Genomic DNA, 21,948 nt, shown 5'->3' with positions numbered 1-21,948 from the left:
ACTACAGCGTGTATGCTGTCTGCTGTATAGTCGGCTAATCAGATATCCGAAGAGTAAAGCTGAGGCAGCAGCTGAGCAAAGCAGTAGCTGCAGAGGCCTTTTCCCTGGATCTCATCATTATTAGCTTTTCATAATTAGGTGAAAAGATCTTAGATTTATGAGGTCATGATCTGGTATTCACCAAATAAGGGGGAATGACTTGCTTTGGTGAATGCAGTGGGCTTCCATCAATCTTTCATTTAAATCTGTGAGGTATTTCAAAAAGCAAGATGTTGGTAGTTGTATTTCTGAACTTTGGTCTCGTGATTTTCATTTCCTATAACGAGCTTGGTAAACAAAGCACAGTCACCAGTTCTTTACATGTTTAACATGAGGGTGATGTCGACCATAAAATCTTCATCTAAATAAAAAAGTAAAGAAGGCTCTTTTCCCATTCTGTTAAACTATTATTTGAAACCATCTCTCTCTCTCTCTCTCTCTCTCGCTCCCCCCATCTCCTCTCTCTTTCCATCCCTGCCCAGGCAGAGTCTCTTTCTTCTCTTCCGGAACAGAGAATCTCCACCGCGTCGAAAGGGTGACATGGGGCACGCGCTACGCCATCACCGTGTCCTTCACCTGCGACCCAGCATACGCCATCGCCGACCCGGCTCTGCCCTCAGACACCCAGGGGTGACGAACATGCTCATGGCCTCAGATGAGCCCTGCAGCAAAAAGACGGGGGAGGCAGAGGGGAGGGGAAGAAACCATTTTTATATGGAGCTTTTACTTGTTACATTGTTTTACTGCAGCTGCACGGTAAAAAGTTTTTGATTGTAACAGACCCTTGTATTATTCTCCTTTTTTTTTTTTTCTTTTTTTTTACAGCAGTGTTTTTTTTTTTCTTCTTCACAATCATAATCGCAATGGCATGTTTTTGATTCCCCAACACATTCCACAACTTGTGTCTCTTGATCTTTTGCGGGGGGGGGCCAGCTCATGCAGAAATTGCCTCTCAACTGACTCGATATCAAAGAAGCTAAAGTGGGATTATGTGCTTACTGTTTATCTCTGGGTCAGAAGAGCTGCCAATCCTCGAAGAAGAGAGATGTGGTGAATCACTCACCGTCACACAATTCCCCACTCAGGTTTGCCCCCACACCCCTGACCCAGGAGGTGTTTTCTTCTAAGAAGAACCCTCTCCTTGTCGAGTGGAGATATCTCTTTCTAGTTGGTTAACATTTAGTGGGTTGATGAGAATGATTTGAAATAAAAGAAACTGACAAAACATGAACCTTGTCTCTTTTTCGTCATTTCTATTATTACCATTTGTTATGAATAACGAGAGCAGTTCACTTCTCATGATATTAATAAACATGATTCATATTAGTGTTTGTGTTGATTACAACTACAGCCTCATCTGCACATCCTCAAGAAGCCAGAAAATTGATGACTTGCATGAAGAGACACTCGACAATCAGAATCTGTTCAAGAAGTCAACAGGCTTGCCTTTCTTATTTTCTGCTCAACTGCTTAGAGAGCAAAGCAGCGCCTCTATTCTCAGATCTGCTTAAAGGTTTAGGAGTTCGACTCTTGAATCCACAACATGATTATTTAAATGACACAAAAAGTCAAACTTGAAACAGGTTATCAAAGCTGATTTTCACAATCTGATTTCAATGTTTTTGTTCATCAGCTTCATTAGTTTGTAGTAAGTCAGTTCCACCCTCACTCCTCACATTTTTGTTTCTCTTTGTTGCAAGAGATTCCATTCATGTTTATCGTATGCTGCAATTTTCAAGTTATTATAACAAGCTAACAGCTACATCAACAGGAAGTCACTCAAGGCAAGCAGCAACCTCCGGTTGTGTGCAAAATCCTGCAGTTCGTCGAGTGTCCACTTGAGGCTGACTGCAGGAACACAGGAAGTCACATACACCTGAGTAGAAATTGACACGTTATCAGCCTGGTACAAAAAAATGAAAAAGGTCTAATTAGTTATTGTCATCACTGGCACAAACTGTACGGAGGTTTAATTTTTTAATACAGCTCTGTGATTTTACGTGTTATCCATAGTTTGGAGAGTAGCTGAAATGATTGGCAGGTGGGTGCGATGTAATGCTTCATCAAGAGGATTACAACCCGCCTCTGCTCCAGCTCTCAACCTGTAGTTAGGTTGTCTGAAAGTTAGGTTGAGACAGGATTTCCAGCATGGCGGCTGCTGCCGATGAGCCTCCTGAGCCCTCTGCCGTTACACTCAGGTTACTGTTGTTACTCAGGCTCGTCCATTCATATTTACAGTCTATGGGTAAAACATTTCACACGTGGGTCACGTGGTGGTGATGCTGTTAAAGAGTCTGAATGCCGTTAGAATAAACACATAGCACTCTTTCTTGCAGGGTGGATGTCTCAGTCTGCTGCTGAAGGAGCTCAGAGCCCCCACAGTGTCATGCAGGGGGTGAGAGGGATTGTCCATGATTGGCTAATATCCTCCTCTCATCCACCTCCTCTACAGAGTTCAGAGGACAGTCCAGCACAGACCTGGCCCTACTCACCAGTTAGTAAAGTCTCTTCCTGTCCCCCCTCAGTGCTGCCTCCTCCCCAGCATAAAAAGTCCGTAACAGAGTCCTGCACCCGCCAAAGTACCCGTCTCCTCAGCAGGTGAAGTGGAACATGGCCCTTCTTGTAAATCATTTGTTGTACATGTTTGAACAGTTGTAACAGCACTGGGCAGCTCCTTCAGCGACAGGCTTCGCCACCTGGTTGTGTGAAGGAGAGATACCGCAGGTCCTTGCTTCCCGCTGCAGTCAGACTGTTTAACCAACCGTGCTCCCAGTAGATCACAAAAAACACACACACACAAACAAGACAATTCTCTCCTACATCTTGTGCAATAACATAATATTATGTTATGTAACCTAAACTACTAACTGATGCTATCTGCAATAATACTATTTGGAACCTAATTGTGCAATAACATGTTCAACATTATGTGCATTGTGTGTGTTTTTCCTATGACTGAATATACAGACTACATCTTTGTTACAACCGCAGCTCTGTTGTTGGCTTTTTAACTATTTGAGGTATATTTTTTAAATGTGTTATTTTATCTAATTGTGCACTGTGGGTTTCTTTTGTTGGCTATCCTTGCTCTTTGCTGCTGTAACACCGTAAATATCTCTGTTGTGGGATGAACAAAGAATTATCTTATCATCTAAAGTAAACCCTTTCCTGCACTGTTGACAGCAATTCAAAAGCCATTTACAGCTATGGTATAGGACAGATTTTGATGGAATGGTTTCACATCAGCCATTTAAGTGGAGGTCGGCATTTCATCGCATACACTGCCACCCATTGGTCAACTGTAGAAAGGTACAAAACATTTCTTCAAAATGAAGTTGGTAGACAGAAGGTAAGAAATGCTGTGCAGGACAGGAAAATCTTGCAAGTTCTTCTATTCTTGAAGACCCCTAGAAGTGATTCTATGAAAGAGGTCAAGTTTAAAATCAAATCCATGCTCTCTCATATGATTATCTGCCCCGTTAAATGTCTGCTGTTGTGCTGTTCTGGCAGCCTGTGGGCAAGTTTGAAAACTGAGAGACAGAAGTCATCCAAACTACATTTGAGAACTCAAATTGATTCTCTCCACCCCAGTGAACATGTGGCAAACTGAAAATGTCTGTGTTTAAAAAACAAAACAATTGTTTTGTTTCTGCATCAAAAAATAATTAAATACATTTTTGTGTAACTGTGTTGAACTATGTCTCCTCTGTAGTGGCTTCATTTGTAACTTGATCAAAATTATGAATATTAAACAAAACAACACTATCTTCCCCTGGAGTTGAGAGCTGTGAACTCTGTGGACACTTTAAAAAAGCAGCTAAAGACACATCTGTTCAGACTTGTCTTTGTTTGATCTGACTTTATTTCATTTTATGTAACCGTCTGTTTTTAAAGTTCACATATTATCCTCCTTTTCTTACCAGTTAAAATAAGTCTCAGAACTCCCCAAAACATGTCTGTGAAGTTTCTTGTTCTAAATCCACTCTGATCCTGTTTCTGATCATGCCTATAAACCCCTCTATTTCAGCCCTGCTCAGAACAGGCTGTTTCTGTGTCTGTAGCTTTAAATGTAAATGAGCTGTGCTTAACCACGCCCCCTCTCTGGAAGGCCTTTGGCTCTCTCCCTCAATGCCATAATTTTTACAGTGAGACAGCAGACTTAGACGTCAGAACAAACACCTAGCTGTGGGAGTGTCACCCACTTGGGGGAGGGGTTACTGCCCTTTGTGATGTCATGAAGGGAAATTCTCCAAACGGCCTGTTTGAGCACACATTTTCTGAAAAGTGGAGCAGGCAAAAGACAGAGAGGATGGACTTTTCTCCTAACTAGACAGGATAGTGACACGTATTAGCGTTCCACAAACATGGTGAAGTGTATTTAGCATAACATGACCTTTAATGTCTCTGCTTTTCTAATCCTTTACTGTGAAACACTTTGTACTGTCTGCTCTTCAAAGGTGCTACATAAATAAACTTTACTTACATAAAGCTTACTCGTTATTGAATAGGTCATGCATAAAAGGGAGTTTAAACAATTTACTACCTCAATTAATGTAAAATATAACTTTGTTTAATTGTTGTTTAATCCATAAAAATGCACTTTTAAAATACATTATATTTGGTTATTACATTATTGATAAAGGAGTAAGCTGGAAACTCTAAAGTGCCATGATTTCTACTGACAGCTGACATCCCAAATGTTGAATCAAACTGTGTCTTATTGAGCTCTACACATACAGAAGATCTGAAGAAGAACACAAGTCCTCATTTAGAATTTTACTTTTGGTGCCCTGATAAAAGTAAGTTGTTTTAATCTCCACTGTGAACTCCACCACCTCCTTAGAAAGAGATCTGCTTCTTCTGCTTAATGCTTTCAGTGTTCATCAGCCAGTTACTTAAATTATTGAGTATCTGTGCTGAGAAGCTAGAGTACAATGGGATTATTAGAGCAAGATCCATGAGGACAGTGAGGGTCAGGGGTAACAGTGCAGAACCATAAAACTGAAATATTACACTGACTGATGCTCAAATAGCCGAGAGAGACATCAGACTTGGGTGATCTTTCTCTGTAAGCTTGTTAATAAAAAATCACTGTCACATACAGTTATTTAAATCATAGTTTTCAAGTAAACATTGATATGATCACAGAAAACAAAATGCAACATTGTCTGTGATAATATGTACACATATGAAGTGAGTTTTTATGGTTATGGTACAAAGTGGTCAGAAACAAGTTTAGGCGTGTATGATTTGTTGTATAAGAGCCCAAACTATAGCAAACACAGCTGGACAGCTGTTTCCTATAGTGCTTTAACACTCCTCAAAACTGATATACCGGCGCAGTTTCGGGGGATGGCTGTTTCGTCATGAGCCTGGATTTGAAGGAAGTTTTTTTCTTACCACTGTGACTTTTGCTAAATGTTGCTAAAGTGTTCATGATGGATTAAGCTGGGCCTTTGCAATATAGCAATAAGTAAGGTCTTTTACCTGCTCTTTGTAAAATGTCTCCAGTTAACACTTGTTATGAATTGACGCTATACAAATAAAGATTGATTGAGTGATATTTGCAAGAGGAGCTGTATGTGTGAACCGAATGGCAGCCTCAGAGGGCTCATTAGTTATTGTCATCACTGGCACACACTGTACAGAGACGATTTTTTTTTCAGCTCGTATACTGTATCGGAGGAAAGGCTCAACTCTTGGAGAAATTGGAGGAGCCCTTGAACCTTCTAAATCAGGTATGTCAAAGTCCTATTGGGTCGGGGGCCAGATTTGTTCAAATGAGATCTCCAGTGGACCGGACTAATTTTACAGATATCCCTATAACTCAACAAATGGATATAATGTATAGGCTGATATATGATTAGAAAAAAAGCCAGAATGAGCAAGCAAACAAAACTGCACTTCAAAAATAAATTCTCCAACATGTTACCTCCTCTGTAACCAGGACTAGACTGCCTGAAAGCAGCAAGCAGCCATCTTTTAAAGCAAGAAGCCCCTCCCACTGGGCGTTATGAATAACAATAACATTTGAAACAAAACACACTTTCTCATGAATGAGCGATTTTTAACCTTTTACATTCATATGGCCTACTCATCACTGAATTAAACATTTTAATCCATATTTTATTAACACCACATGTGTGTGTGAAAAACAATAATAAAGCTCTCAAGTGTTCACCATTGGCCGCGCTATGAAACGGAGAGGGAAAGGAAGATGATGGGATTTACTGAGTGATTGGCAAAATTGGAAAAGTTTGGCGTGTGTGTGTGTGTGTGTCGATGTGTGTCAGCGTGTGTGTTGGTGTGTGTGCTGACTGCAGTCAGTGACGGAGCCGCTCCGTCACAGTTTCCAAACGAACAGACTTGATGAGACTCTGATCAGCTCCTTGTGGAGTACACGTTCTTTAACTAAATAAACTCAGTTTAACCACTTTTGATATGAGTCTGGCAGTCCGTTCTTCTCCGTGTCCGTGTCATTTTTATCTTCTCTGTCTCTGACTTTCTATGCGCCATGAATCTGTGCCATCTCCATGCGTAATCCAAGGAAGCATTTTAGCGCTGCTCCGCGGCCAATCTAGCGGACAAGGCTCAAAACTAGGGGCTATCGAGCCTTTTCTGTTGCAGCTCCGACACTTTGGAACAGATTACCATTTAAAATAAGATCTGCTGCCACAACTGAACAGTTTAAGTCATTTTTAAAAACCCATTTCTTTTCCTTGGCTTTTATCTCTAGTTGAGTGTTTTTTCCCAGCAGCAGTGTCTACTAGAACTTTTACGATTGTTTTGTGTTTTAATTACTTTTAATTTTTGCTTTTACGCGTCTTTATGATGTTTTGGATCTAATGTATTTTGCCCAATTTACTGTACAGCACTTTGGTCCGCCTCGGCTGTTATAAATGTGCTATATAAATAAAGTTGACTTGACTTGGCCTCTGTATGATCGGACAGCCTGTGCGTGATATCGTTTTCGGATAAGAAGGAAATCACGCTGAACACGTTCCCCTCTGGATGATCTATAAATGAACCTATAGTAAATAAAATCAATGAATATTCATTTTTAAATAACTGTTTTTACAATAATCAGAGGTTAAATAAGTCGGGAGACGCATCAAGCTCAACCCCGGTGTCCTGAACCTACATCTAGTCTGGATGTAGTGAGATGGTCTGGACCATTACGCATGACGGAGAGGAGTGGGTTTTTTTTTTTATCCGGACGAGCTGCTCTTTGTGGCTCATTTCAGGAAGGAAGCGTTGTTACTATCAGCCAAACTTTAGTTTTACATCAGTCAAGACAAGAGACACTTTCAATTAGTGTGGACAGAAGTAATGACCGTCAGGATCAGCGCGCAGTGCAGCTGTGTGCCTGTGGTTATATAGTAGCTCTGATAACATTCTGTCAACTTCTGAGCAAATAAAACTAAATAAATACCTCTCCTTCCTTCTCTCTTGAAAACCTGCATTCTGGAAAATAGTTCAAATTGCCCCGTTGAATTAATTTTCTTATCATCATATTACCCTCTACGTTGCTCATTATACATAGGTTTTATTACAATCCGGGGAAAACAGGTATTCAAAATATTTCATTTATAAAAAATCTCATACAATTTTTTTTCAATACATGTCCCCCTTCTTCCCAAAACATCTCGCGGGCCAGATGAAACCTGCTTTCGTTTGACATGTTTGACATCCCTGTTCTAAATGTTAAATGCCGCCTGTCATAATGATCACTGAATGGGCTTTAAGGATTGTCTTGCTAATGTACAACATCACTGTTAATCATATTTGTACTGGTAGATGTTAAATGTGACTCCTGGACCAACTATGCAAATACTTTGTTAAAGTGCACTGAGCTGTTGTCTTGTCTTTGAAAATCAATAAAAAGAATGTTTTAAAAAGAAAACAGCTCGGTTTCTGATTTTGAAAATGATACGTGTTATCCGTAGATATGTGTGTAGCTGACATGATTGACAGGTGGGCGCGATGTAACCGTTCGTCAAGAGGTTTAAAACCCGCCTCAGCTCCAGCTCTGAGCCTGTTGTTTGGCTGACTGAAAGTTAAGCTGAGACAGGATTTCCAGCATGGTGGCTGCTGCTGATGAGCCTCCAGAGCCCCCTGCAGGCTTCACCCATTAATATTGACAGCCACATTACTCCTCTAGGACTTTGACCAGAGTTTCTGGCAGCACCCTGATATATTTTCCGCAGAAAGTCGGGGTGAGCTGATGCGAGAGCTCAGCATTCATCTTTATCAAGAGAAAGTTTCAATAAGAGTGTCTTTAGCACAAGACTGCTCTACTCAGCTCCCGGGGGACCTATTATCACATCCACTGCTGCTGGAGGAAACACAATGGCAGGCCTGCATGTGGAAGAGGTCTGTGACTGTGAGGGAAGAAATCCTTTTTTTTTTGTGTGTGTGAAATAAAGATTATTCATATAATGTGGCCGTAGCAAACTGTATAGAACTCAAGGTCATTGATATCCATTTATGTTTTTCTTCACCTTGCTCAGAGTTTTCCGCTCAGATAATGAGCAGAGACATTGAGTTTGTTTGTGAGTAGTTTTCCTGTCGAGGGAGACATTGATCTCCTCTAATCTTCAAAGTGAATGCTCTGGTCACCGTTATTAAGCACACAATCCCGTTTAATGGCTCCTGTGACACATTGATGTACCAGGTCAGCGATTTGTGAGAGGACTAAATCTAAAAGGACATCTTTAACCCTCTCCATTTACCCTCCCTTTGACGCTGTCAAGATCACTTAAAGATTTTTGTTTTTCTTTAGAAGACCACTGTAAACTTTTCATGCAATCGAGAAGAAAGTGACAACCTCTTAACCTCAGCTTAAGACTTCATTACTAAAAATCAATCGCAGGAAACACTTCCTGTTTTCTAAAGAGGAAAGCATATAACCATTGGGTAGCTGTTGTTTCTCCAGTGGAGATTTCACCTGACACATGCAGTTTACATAAAATACAGCAGGACTTCCACTCTCAGTTACCATGGAAAAGTATTTGAAGAAAAAACAAAGAAGTCATTGCTCTCTGGTTTCCGTCAGTCTTGTCAGCTAAAAGTTTGTATGGTGGATCATCATTTTCAATGATAACCAAACATGGCATCAGAACGCCACTTTTCGATATCAATAAACATATTTTCAATAAGTCATGGGAAATAGAAATGAAAAGAATAGGCAATAAACTAGTATTTTGAATACATACTAGACACCTGTGCACCAACCAAGCAGCCATTCATTAATTAATAATTATTGCCACCAAAAACCCAGACAGAAAACGGGATACTGCTGCATATATACGCATTACATCTGCAGTCTACCAGCACAGGCTTGGCCTCAGCCAAGTGACGCATCAGCAAAAAACAACGACATGGCAACAGGAACGAGAGCGCCTTGCTTCTGGGGCAAAGAAGAAACTGATTTTTGTCTTTACCATTGCTAGAAGTGAGGTGGATATCCTGCATATCTGCTACTGAATGTTGGCATTTAAAAGTGCCAAGCCTGCAGTAAGCTACAGTGGTCACATTTTTCTCAGATTTCAAAATGACTGTTTTTTCACCTACGCGCCTACACAAATAAGATACAGTTATCAAAAAACCAGGATACTAGTATTTATAATCTATACAGGGATATGAATAACAAGCTGTCTCTGTTTGCATGTAGAATCCATACCCTGAATATGATCATGTCCATATAAATGTCTTGATAGAGCTTTAGAATTGGGGATTTCTCAATTTAATGAGAACATTGATGTTAGTGGTCAGCAACACCAAGAATAAACTCAAAGATGAACAGCTTTCAAAATGGCAACATTTCTAGGTATTAAAAAATATACATTTTTATATGCGTTATTTTTATTGATCCTATCATTAGGTGTAAGTGTCAAATGGAAATCTCAAAGTGAAATTTCAGGAATTATAACTCAATTTTGTAGTTTTCCTAGCTTTGGTGTCTTTCAGATTATTCTTTTAATCTGATAACTGTTTTTGGTTCATCAGTACTGTATTTGGACACATTAGGCATTTTAATTTAGCATTAAATCTCTTTAACTGTACACTACAACCCCAGCATCCAACTGCATAGAGACACAGTTTAAAACTATCCAGGGAACACAGTAGAGTATTCAGTAAAGGGCTGAAGAGCTACATATTTCCCCTGAGATCAATACTATTTGAAGTACTGGCATTCTGTCAGCCAGGTGGCATGAAATATGACTTGAATCATATGGTGGATATGGTGGAAATGTCATTTTTAATTGCTCTGTCTGCTAGATGTTAATGTGTGGGGGTAATCATTGTCACTCAAACCACATCAACTTTGTAAGGTGATATTATTCCCATGCTATGATGACAGCTTGTCACACACTCACTCTGATTTAAAAGCCATAACTAGAGCACAGCTTAGTCTAAGTTTCCTGATACTTGACTGGTTAGTGCTTCAATCTTATAAAGGGAATATCCTCTTGTTGTCCCTTGTAAAAACGGTTAATCGCTGTCAGACTATTACATTTTAAAATTGAGTTTAATCACTTAATTGCAATAATTTATTGTGATTAATCACATGTTGGAAATTCCATTATTTTGCATTAAAATGTGGCTTTTATTTTGTCCTGTCTTAAGATGAGAGTACTTTACTTGTTTGAATTCAACCCTGCTTATATTTAGAAATAAAGTAAGGACCATCTGCTAGATGAAGGTTACAACATTAATTTAACCACGGAAAAAGCAACTTCAAAAACTAAAAGAAAACAGCTCACAGTAACAAAGTCAAATGTTTGATGTCATAAGATGGATATTACTTTGGACTTGTCAACTGAGCTGTCAGTGAGTTTTTAAAGTGAAGACATTCAAAGATGCAGCAGTTACATTCTTTTCCATCACTGTGACTACAGGGACACACTGCAAAGGCTCTTCTATGGTGCGCCTAAAGGCCCTGACTAGGGATGATAACATCGACAATCGATTAATTGGTCGTAGAAAAATTTACTCGATTTACTGATTTGAAATATCAAGAACATGTCTCATTTTATCCTCCTTTTATCAGTGCAATGGTGTATTTACACCATTGGTGTAGGCTATGTTGCAACGATGCTGGACCCTCGACACAAACATCTGAGTTTTTTGACAAACGCTCAGAGACTAATGGTGCTGGGCACGACAGAGACGCATTGTTACTCGCGCTGGGAGCTGCAGCCATGCGTCAGCCCTTGGCGATGGCTTTTCTTTTTGGGGAGCAGTACAAAACATTTCCCGCCGCTGAAAGCATGGATACGGCGGTGGATAACTTTTTGGAGTTCATTATTCAGTTTATTTTATATTTGATATTGTCATCATAGGCCAAAAAGTAATATTTATGCATGCAATGCTCTGGGTAAAAAGACGGCGACATAGCGGATAATTTTTTTATAGCGTGCGCGTTATTCAATTAACGTTATATAGTCGGCCTTAATAACATTTTAAATATATAGACAGACATAACAATGTTTCATATGCAATTCTGTTAGAAAATATGTTGCTGAGCAAATAAAGCGTTGATTGAGGAAGAAAAAAGGGCATTTGGTATTGTTTTTGCAAGGACAACGTTCATCTTTTTAAACCACGATTAATCGAGTGATTGATTGTTAATTTTACCAATAGTCGAGGATGTCAAGTGCTTAGAATTTGCAATCCTAGCCCTGTCACACCAAGGAGATCGTCGGCCGTCGCCCTAGTTTTTGCGGTGTGCCCGGCTCTGTTGCTACCCATCGGCCCCTATCTGCCAATTGTTTTGGCCGATTCAACATGTTGAGTCGGCAGGCAGCTCTCTCTGATTGGCTGTTTGGAGGTTTCATTTCTCTCCAGCTCTCGACACAGGTTCAGGAAAGCCCCTTGAGCAAGCCGCTGTAGGGATGCTTTACCACCATTAGTGCGGTTTCTCCTTATTTGTCGCTTCCGCCTCTTCTTTTCTTTTTCCACTAAGAGACCAAGAGCTGACAACGCCAGCGCCATTTTCAACTTTTTATCAGACATTATTCTCCATCAGTAGGCTACCTATAATACAAGTGGTGACCAACAGAGGTATGAAAATGGTCTTCTCATAATGGTTTCATAACAACGAGCTATCGCCGCTTCACACATGGACAGAGCGTATGTGGTGGTTGTCCGTCGGCTGTAGTCTTTGCGGTGTGTTCTAATGAAACTTTTTGGCCATGTCAAGTGAGGCGACATGAGGTGACGGCACACACAAACCAGCATGTCCCTTCATTAGATCTTTCTGTCTTCAAGATTACTTTTTGACTAATTATACACACTCACTCAATCCCCATCTGGTGCAAAGAATTGCTCAACAGCTGTGTTTGTTATGATGGTTACTTTCTGACTGGCTGTTATACTGATGATTAAGATTCTTAAATGTGGAAAAAAAAAGCCTCTTTGGGTGTTACGACATGGCATTGCAGTTAAATTAAGAATTCCTCTCCAACTCGGGGATGACTCAACAAATCCCATCTAGATTTCTCATGAATCTTGTATGTATACAGTCATGAGCACGTAAATCCCACTCAGAGCCCATAGTATGCTGAATCTACATATAGAAGGTATGCTGCACAGAGATGCCTGACAACATTTGGAGAAGTCAGAAATAGAAAGTATGATCATTTTCAAAACTGATGCTGTGGCAGCGTTTTTGAATCCCTAAGGCGTTGTCTGCAATACATTTATGCATGAGTGTTTGACATGACTTCCAACAAACGCATGTCAAAGTGCACCAGCGTTAGCAATACCATCTGGGAGATTAGTTGGTAAATGTCACAGCTCTAGATTTCATTCAGACAGTATTCATGATTTGAGAAGATCTGACTCAAAGGAGGTGTTTCCTGTCAGTGTGTGTTTGAGGAACACAGTAGCCCTGTCCAGACGTGCATAATGTAACCGCTACACACCAGTTGTTGTTCCTGTCTGGTGAATGGAAAGAGGACAGAGCAGCTTTACAGCAGATGGCTGTGCAGGCTGATGAGACTTTAATAAGTCACATTAAAGTAAAAGAGCTGCCCCTCAATGCTATGAGCTGTCTTAATGAAAGAGTTATGAAATCTCCATAAAACATGAGGTGAATTTATGCATCACTCATTAAGACTTCTGCCAAATGGAACATCTTAAAGAGAAGGAGCCATCACCTTATTTCCCTTTGTACTTTTCAGGGCTCTTTAGACGTTGATGAAATCAAAGTGATATCATTCAAAGAAGTTTTTCAAACACAACACAGAGCTATGATAAGGTTCCAAAATTGCAATAGTGTCATAGTCCTCAATCAGGAAAGTAGGCCACTGTTGATAAAAGACCAAACTAAGCCTAGTAAAAACGCTCCATCAGAGCAGTGGGTGTTCTTGGCTCAGAGTCTATTTGACTCTGTGGGAGGATGCGAGCAAATTCATTGAAAGTGAATTGCGCTGCAGGTGGACTTTTATTGTCTTCTCTTTCCCAGCCAGAGAACACCTTTGATGTCCAGATGCGGGCTTAAATCAGTTCATCTGAGCTGAATCCAGTCACATAGTGAAACACCTGTCTGGCTTTACTCACAAAAATGTGTCTGGTTTGAAAAATGATTTGGTGCCAAAATCAGTGAAGTAAGAAATAAAAAGTGAACTTCTTCTCTTATCCAAACAAAGGGTTCACCAGCTGTGTGACCTCGTGCACCACAGGGCTTCAGAAGAGGTTTTGATCATTTGATTTTTTCTGCTTCCAAGTTAAATTAAGCATTTGTTCAATATAACTTAGAATTTATTTTACACTTACACTTAGTTAGTGGCATTTAGAGGTGCCTTTGCAGTTTAAGAGCTTATCATTTTAATATTAAAGTAAAATACTCTCATGTTTCAAACTCATTAAAGCTCCTGTGAAGATTTTTTTGGGTAGTGTTGATTTTGGCGCCCCCTGTGGACACTTATTTTTTTACATTCTTTATTTATCCTGTGGGGAAATTCTTCATAACACTCTGTTATTGTTAAACCTTCTTCTCACACATATAGGCCCGAAATACTAGGGCTGAAAATAATTATTTTCCCGATGCATCACGATGCAGACGTGAACCATTCTGCATCGATGCAGTGACGGGACATAATCGATTATTATTATTATTATTAATAATAAATGTTATACAAATGTATAACTTCTCCTGCCGAGGGCTTGTCTTTATTCAATACAACAGCCTGGATGAATGTTTGATAGTCCAGGCCAGCTGATTGCACGTTCAGCTGGCCCACTCGGGCCAGTTAAAATACTGCCTGAAAAAAAAATAGGCAGTAAAATGTTCTCAATTTCACAGCGCTTTCCTGTCATACTGGTGTTTTGTCAGTAAATTCTTTTAAACGTTGCGCTAATAACTGCGTATTATAAGCACTTGTGTGCGCGCATGTGTGTCACAGTTGAAAGGCAGCCATCAGCTTCACTGCTGTCACTCCCGCCAGCGTGCTCACTTCTCTCGAATTGTACACTCGCACACAGGAAGCGCAGGTTTTTCTCTGATAAAAAACACCATTTAGATCCCAACAAAAGTCGAGCTCAAATCAGTATTCAAACCAAAGAAATCACCGGAAGAGTCGAGAGTGACAGCAGGGCGTGACGAAAACAGAAGGGAGAAAAGTTTCAGCCACAGTGACAGACAGCTGGAGGAGCTGGAACACTAGATCATGGTTCATCATGTCTGATTAAAAACTAGATCATGGTAAAGATAAAAGTTATTCACAAAGCATCGTAGCCCTTAAGAGAGCTCCTGAAGTAAAGATCTAAGGATGAAGAGTTTCTCACAGAGAAGACAGAAGGAGAGAAAGGTGATCATAACAAAGCCTCATATTAATATCAGATTAAGTAGACCCTTACAGTTACCAGCATGGTGAATAAACATGAGCACATAAATATAAGAAAAATACAAAATATTTTTACAATTAGAGCTCAATTAATTAAATAAAAGTTGTAATTTACTTTTGCATCAGAATGGTTCAAGAGCAGCCTAAATTGGTGACTGTTATTCTTCGAATCAAAAGTAACCTTCCTGGGCCGGCGGTTACAATGATACAATTTAGCTTAATGTCAACCCCTGACAACCCATCACGGCAGCCTATGGTAACTCTGAAGGGACAAATTACTGCAAAAAACCACAGCATGCAAGAAGCAACATGCGGAGAGAGGCCAAATTCGATAGTAGGTGATAAAAAACGTTACTGATATACGAACTTACTGGAAAGAAATGAACTTGACAAGACGAACACTGTGTGTAATGTCTGTCGCGCAAAAATCTAATACCATGGAAATACAAAAACTATGAAAGGAAGCCGGCGTGCTCACTGTGTGTCGGGTCATGTTGAGTAATACAAGGTGTGTGCTGTAGTTGGGACAAACAGCAGAAAAAAACAACAGTAGACCAGCTTACCGCCATTTGGTAGTGGAGAGGTCTCTGAAGTGGTTACTTGTGTGGGAGAGGTTAAGGTGGAAAATTAAGAAAATGAAATACAACCATGGAAAAACAACTAACCTGAGGAACCACGTTAGACGTTTTCACCCTGAGAAGCTAACGCCTGTTCAGTAAGGGAAACAGTGGACCCAGACCAGCCAAAGATTGTTGAAATGCTTTCCTACCTGAGAAGGAGAAGAGAATAACCCAGTTTGTGGCAGCTTTCAAAGCTAAGGATCTACGGCCTTTTTCGGTCGTGGAGAACCCCGGGTTTCACCACCTGAGCTACCATCACACAGCCTCTTTACAGAATAATTTACTGTATGACGAAACCAAAGCTCAGATTATAGCCTCAATGAGCCAGGCTAGTCGTGTAGCCATAACATGTGTTTTGTGGACTTCTGTCGCGATGGAGTCCTATTTAACAGTATCGGCAGATTTTGTCTCAGGTGTTGCAAACGAGAGCTGTTTGAGTCTCACACGGGCGCTCACCTGGCAGAGCTACTATCTCATGTCATTGAGGAAAGGACAAAGATATAGTGCTGGTGATAGACAATGTGGCTAGCATGATCTTTGCAGCTCAAGTTGGGAAGTTCCCTCATGTAAAATGCTTTGCCCATACACTTAATCTTGCCTCTCAGCAAACCACTGTCTGAAAGTGAAAAAGAAAAGAAATGTCTAGGCCTGAAAAATCACAAGCTAATAACTGTTGCCACAAGATGGAACAGCGCATACTGCATGGTCGAGAGGTTCTTGGAACAACAACCTGCAATCTGTGCCACCTTGCTGTCTCCAGAGGTCAGAAAGGGAGAGTCAGACCTCTGCACTCTGAACGAAACAGATGTGCCAAATGCAGAGGATGCTGTGTGTGCATTAAGGCCAAAGAAGGATGCAACCACCCTGATGTCAGAAAGAGCAACATCCAAGAGTGTCGCTCATTGCTCCAATAAATGCACAGCTCCTGCAGAACAGACACCATCGCTGACTCACCCACGATCCACCAGATCAAGAATGCCATCAAAACAGATCTCCTGAAGAGGTACAACAGTGAGGCAGAAAAGAAGATCCTTCACACAGCCTCTGCCCTAGATCCTCGTTTTAAGGGACTGCCTTTTCTCACAGAGGAGGACAGAGTGGATATCTACAGAGGAGAGACTGAAGAGGCTGCATCCTTGGAGGTAATTTCACAATTGTTCATGTAAGACCTATACAATTAAAACAAACTTAAAATGCTCATAACAATATTAACTTTGGCTGCAATGAGTAAAAGTCTAATTAAGACTGAGAAAAACAGGTATCCCAATAGATGTGAGCATTGATTAAGAATGTGCTAACTGCTAAATAATGTTATTTTATTTTAAAGAAGAAACGCATGTAGAGGACGGAGCCTCTGCTTGTGAGTTTGCTGGGACAGTCTGTCACTGACACTGAAGGTACAGTAGAACCAAAGACCCCTTATGCCAGGCCTGAAGAGGAAATGAAGAGATACTCTAAATCCCCATCTCTGCATCTCACTGAAGGCCCTTTGAACTGGTGCTGTGTCCATGAGGTCACATTTTATAAAGTGCTTTATGTAAATTAAATCTTAACATTATTGTAGTCTTTTTGTCTTACTACAATTTTAAATGTTTATTTTATGTATTATTTTTATTATCTAATTGCTTTTAGTTGTCATCTTTTTATTATCGCCATCGTTTTATTTTAATTGTATTAAGTTCATATTGGTGTGCATTAGTCTCTCAAGGATTTTACGAACTAGTTTTTCGTCAATAACCTTTCTGCACTCTTGTAAAGCACTTTGAGCTGCAATTTAATTTGTCTGAAAGGTGTTATATAAATAAGGTTTGACTGATGGTTGATTGATTTCCCCACCTGTCAAAGCGATACTTGTGTATCCCGGGCACAAGTGTGTCTGCAGAGCGGGTTTTCTCCACCGCAGGAGATGTGGTCACTGCAAAAAGAAATGCTCTTAAAGCAGAACATGTGGATATACTTGTGTTCTTACAGAAGAACCTACAAATTCTCAAATGCTGAGCAGTTAGTCTGGTGTGTTATGTCTGGCTTAATCAGGAAGTACCTGTGCCCAGTGCTGCTATTTGAAACCTTTCTCTGTAGATTACAGCACTGCAGAATGTTTTATTTTTGAAGACTGGCCGTTTTCACTCAATAGGTAAGCTAGGCCTATGGTGTATATTTCAATTTACAATTTGATTTAATGGTAGACATTTCTGTTAACATTTTGATACTGTGAACAAGTACACTACACTGTATAAGCTACTAGTTCAATGCTACCTGTTGTCTGCTATGTTTAAGTTTTGTGATGTTTTCCTCATTCAGGAAGTGCTCTGTCTTGTGGATATTTCATAGATTACAGGTTACAGTCCATCTGTAATGCTCTGCACTGCAGACTGATTCATGTTATGTGAGGATTGTGACTATTTTCACACAAATAAATGTGGTAGGCTAGGCTATGTTATAAAAACATGTTGGTTAATTTCATTTAATGTTTAGACATTTATGTAAAATGTTCTTTTATGAATGTTTTAAACTACTTGACAGTTTGATGATATTTTAGTATTTGCTGTTGTAGACACTACTGTTATTTAATGTGTGCAGACTCTGTTAATTTTTGTGATGTTTGCCACATCCAGGAAGTGTCCTTTCTCGGAGCAGAAGACAGTTTCAAGAGGCATACTGCAGAGTTATTGGTTTTGTTTGAGAGAACAGTTTCATAAATACAGGGAGGATACATCTATTTATTTTTTGGTTTACAATGTAAATACATTTATGTTGAAATTGATTTCTAAAGCACTTTCTGAATAATAAAGAAAAGGAGTTGAAATATATCTGACTTTATCTGTCTTGTATTCATTTTTGAAAAAGTAGATGTGCAGTCAGGATGTTAACCAATGTAATGAATTGTGATAAATAGCGATATGGAATCGAATAGTAGACAGGATAATCGAATCGGATTGTGAGACCAGTGAAGATGCACAGCCCAACTAAATACACACATGCACAAACAGGAGCTGTGGACATGCATGACTAAAAAGATGTCAGAGTGGTGCTGCTACACAGGGAGCGCGCCAGAGCTGTTGGGGGTTCGGCGCCTTGCTCAAGGGCACCTCGGCAGTACTCATTAAGTGACCTGGCAGAATATTTATCTTCTTGTAGATCTTGTCCTGTGTATGTGAAGATGGTGTTTTCTGACAGAAAAACCACATCCTGTTTTATCATAAATGTCCAATGTGTCATTTTACAATTCATTTTAAAATAAAAAAAAAAGACTATCTTGGCAGCATTCTGTTACTTTCCTACCACGCAGCAGGGATGAACGACAAATGAAAAACTTTTTTTTATAAAAAATCCTTCTGTTCTTTGGTGGGAAAGAGCCATCGGTATAAAAAGAGGGTCTATTTCACTATAACTTAAAAACTCCTCACAGGAGCTTGAAAGTACTTTGTAGGCAGCTTTATGACTTCATAAGAGACTCTACCAAACTTCGATTGAAATGGTGGAGACAGTGATGTCTAAGCTGAACCCAAACTGTTAATGTTGTTTTTTTTTTTTTCCAGGGTCTCAAACCCACAGAAACCCTCAGGCGTAGTAGGTTTTGTTAAATCAACTCCTGCAGTATAAATAATTTATTACATTAGCGTAGATCTGTAGCTTGAATGCCAACTTGGAGGTAAGGAGTTTGTTTTCAGCACCACATTAAACTGAGCTCTGAGCCCACCTGCTGTGTGTTTGTGTTTATACAACTTTGTTTGTTCAAATTAGACAATGTTAGTATTACATTTGTATTCACATATTAGAAGTGTTAAAACTGCAATCACACATGCCACCTATGTAAGGCAGTTTTTTAGTCACCCGCCCAGAAACAGCTGACTATTTGAAATCAGATAAGGAGGCTGCTAATCAACTATCATTATAATATAACATATTGTTGTTCAAATGCATGTGATTCTGTTTTCTATCCATGGTGTTGTACACAGAGCAAAGCTGCAACAATGGGATGGCAGACTGCAAACTATTCAAAACAAAACTTTTACTGTTCATCGCTGCTCTGCAAAAGAACCAGACGTGGTCATTAAAACAGCTAAAAGCACTGCATCAATGAATGACTGATATCTTTTATTTGGACACATGATACGGTTTAAAGTGACCCTCTGACCTGACACACTAACAAAGTTGTCAGCTGAAAATGCTATAGTGTCTTGCTGATTAAAATAAAGGTGTGTCACACAGATAAAACATCAGACTTATGTAGAATGACTAGGACTTTGTCAAGTGACGATTAAAAAGAAAAGTGCAGTCAAAGCATCTTAGTAATGTTATAAGCCCTTTAGGGCAATGTGTTTGACACATCCCTGTATCAGCCTTTCCTCTGAGGGTGAGGGTGCAGAGGTTGCAGCTAAAGAGAAGTGTCACTAATGGGGCGCAGGGGCGAAATGGCCCGGTGTGGAAATAATATCTGTAAATGTTTTTTCTTGGCAGAAAAGATAATAAACTCACACTACATGGAAAGCTAACCGTAAGAAAAGCTGTAAGTTTGTTACCAGTGCGCACATTTGACGCACGGTGTCGCACTGGCCTGTGCGTAACGGAGAGGTCAACACATACCTATTGCTGTTCCAAAAGCGTTCACGTCTCTCATGGGATTCATCAGTCACTTTAGTGTCCCCATGACGAGAGTCTCAGAGTTGAACTCAAACTGGTTGCTGGAGGACGCAGACTTCCCCCACGAGTAGAGGCTGGGCGGCCGCTGCTTGAAAGAGGACGTGTACCTGTAGAAGCTCCTGTGCCTGTTCTTCAGATACTCCCTGTAGTTCTTGGTGAGCAGTGTGTAGAGGAAAGGGTTAATGCAGCTGTTGCTGTACGTGAGGCTGGCCACCAGGTAGTTGATGCAGGTGTGTGTCTGCGAGGCCAGGCTCAGGGGCTTGGTGTGATAGAGGGGCAGCAGCTGCCAGATCCAGAACGGCAGGAAACAAGCCCAGAACACCAGCACGATGGTGAAAATCATGATCAGAACTTTCTGTTTGGGGGACCGCTTATTGCCGCTTCTGCTGATCACAGAATTTTGCTGGGACTCTAAATACGCGCGGGCTAACTTCACGTACAGGTAACCAATAATGAGTCCCGGTGCCATGATGCTGGTGCCAAACAGGACAGTCACATACACTTTATAAGCCAAGGGCGCCCAGGTGGGTGCGCACATCCTCTTTACACCCCCCTCCGGCGTGTTTTTAGTGGTCTGTGTGACCATTATCATCATGGGCAAAGTTAAGACTAGAGAAAGAAGCCAGACGCCCCATGCCAGACCTTTACGGTAACTCTTGGAGCGTCTCACAGTGTCCAGCGGCTTAGTGACGGCCAGGTACCGCTCCGTGCACATGACGGTGAGTGTGAAGATGCTGGCGTGCATTGTGAGGAGGTCCAGACTGAGCAGGATGCGGCAGCCCACATCCCCGAAGTACCAGTCCTTTAGAAAGTATGTCGACACGACGAAGGGGATGGTCGAGAGGTAGAGGAGGTCCGCCAGAGCCAGGTTAATAATAGAGATGTACATAGAAGTGGCGAAACGGATCGAGTGACACATCACCACCAGAGTGTACACGTTCCCCGACACCCCGATGATGTAAACAACGGAGAGAAGCGTCCCGAAAGTGGAAGTGATAACGAGTTCATGATCCACAGCTCCGGACCCGCCGACCCGCGGTGTCATGTTGATGTTCATGGAGTTGTTGTTCATCGCTCCCTTTTTTTTCTCTCGTCTTGCCGGTTTGTTGTTTTTCTCCGTGCTCTGACACTGTGCTGGATAAGTTTCAAACGATGCGCTCTAGCACAGGTTGTGTCTTGCTTATCCGCTTCTCCTCTCACTGACTGATGCTCCTTGCTCCTGACGTCACCACTGTAACACTTACACAGAACATCTTATATGAGGATGAAGTAAGGAAAAAAATCAACAATGTATTCAAGCGTAATGGGCGCATCTGTAAAGTATGCGTGGCTCCGTTTTGGATTAAAAAAATGTACATAATGTGATTCATGGCCGGGTGTAGTAAATAATGGAGGGCAGGAGACGTGAAATGACTTTTTCAGATGTTTTTTTTATCAAATGTTTATTTGGCCCTGAGCATGCACCTGATGCCAGTCAATCGAAATTAACTCAGAAGATTAAAGGCACAAAAAGTCAATTTTACGCAGAGACTTTTCTTTACGTCATAATGAATCTCCCATGTCCTTGTTTCACACGATACTGATAACTATAAGCCGAAACAGCATAGATAATAAATGCTTCCCTTTGAACTCAGCAAATGCGCACATGCGCTGAATCTGTACAAGACACAATTAATGAACTTTCCGCTAAATATGGACCCAGCCTGCACCTCAACATTTACTTCCGAGATAATTAGCAGTCCGTTGTCAGATAATTATTCTGGCAGTTCAACGAAAATGATGATGATGATTAT

General features: G+C 40.6%; 2 protein-coding genes across 2 annotated transcripts in view; one reads left to right on the top strand and one right to left on the bottom strand.

The window, feature by feature from the left end:
* ogfod3 (2-oxoglutarate and iron dependent oxygenase domain containing 3) overlaps positions 1-1,270 on the top strand; it is a 30,877-nt gene extending 29,607 nt beyond the window's left edge. The window contains exon 9 of the mRNA XM_020640130.3: positions 522-1,270. Within this exon, the coding sequence (XP_020495786.1) occupies positions 522-673 (152 nt within the window). The 3' untranslated portion in view covers positions 674-1,270. The remainder of the gene's footprint in view (positions 1-521) is intronic.
* On the bottom strand, positions 564-21,420 carry LOC109988590 (urotensin-2 receptor). The gene is made up of 2 exons (XM_065949262.1): positions 20,099-21,420; positions 564-701 (listed from the first exon to the last, which is right to left on the bottom strand). Exon 1 carries the CDS (start codon positions 21,225-21,227, stop codon positions 20,145-20,147), a length of 1,083 nt encoding a protein of 360 aa, XP_065805334.1. The 5' UTR covers positions 21,228-21,420; the 3' UTR covers positions 564-701; positions 20,099-20,144.
* Positions 21,421-21,948: the final 528 nt, after the last annotated feature.

The sequence above is a fragment of the Labrus bergylta genome, chromosome 21 (genome assembly GCF_963930695.1).
Source record: "Labrus bergylta chromosome 21, fLabBer1.1, whole genome shotgun sequence".
Lineage (NCBI taxonomy): Eukaryota > Metazoa > Chordata > Actinopteri > Labriformes > Labridae > Labrus > Labrus bergylta.
The sequence above is the reverse complement of the archived record's forward strand: the minus strand, read 5'-3'. Positions and strand labels throughout refer to the sequence as shown.

What these genes read in the sequence shown, in the direction of transcription:
- LOC109988590 (XM_065949262.1), bottom strand. Translation starts at nt 21,227, where the DNA reads ATGAACAACAACTCCATGAACATCAACATGACACCGCGGGTCGGCGGG.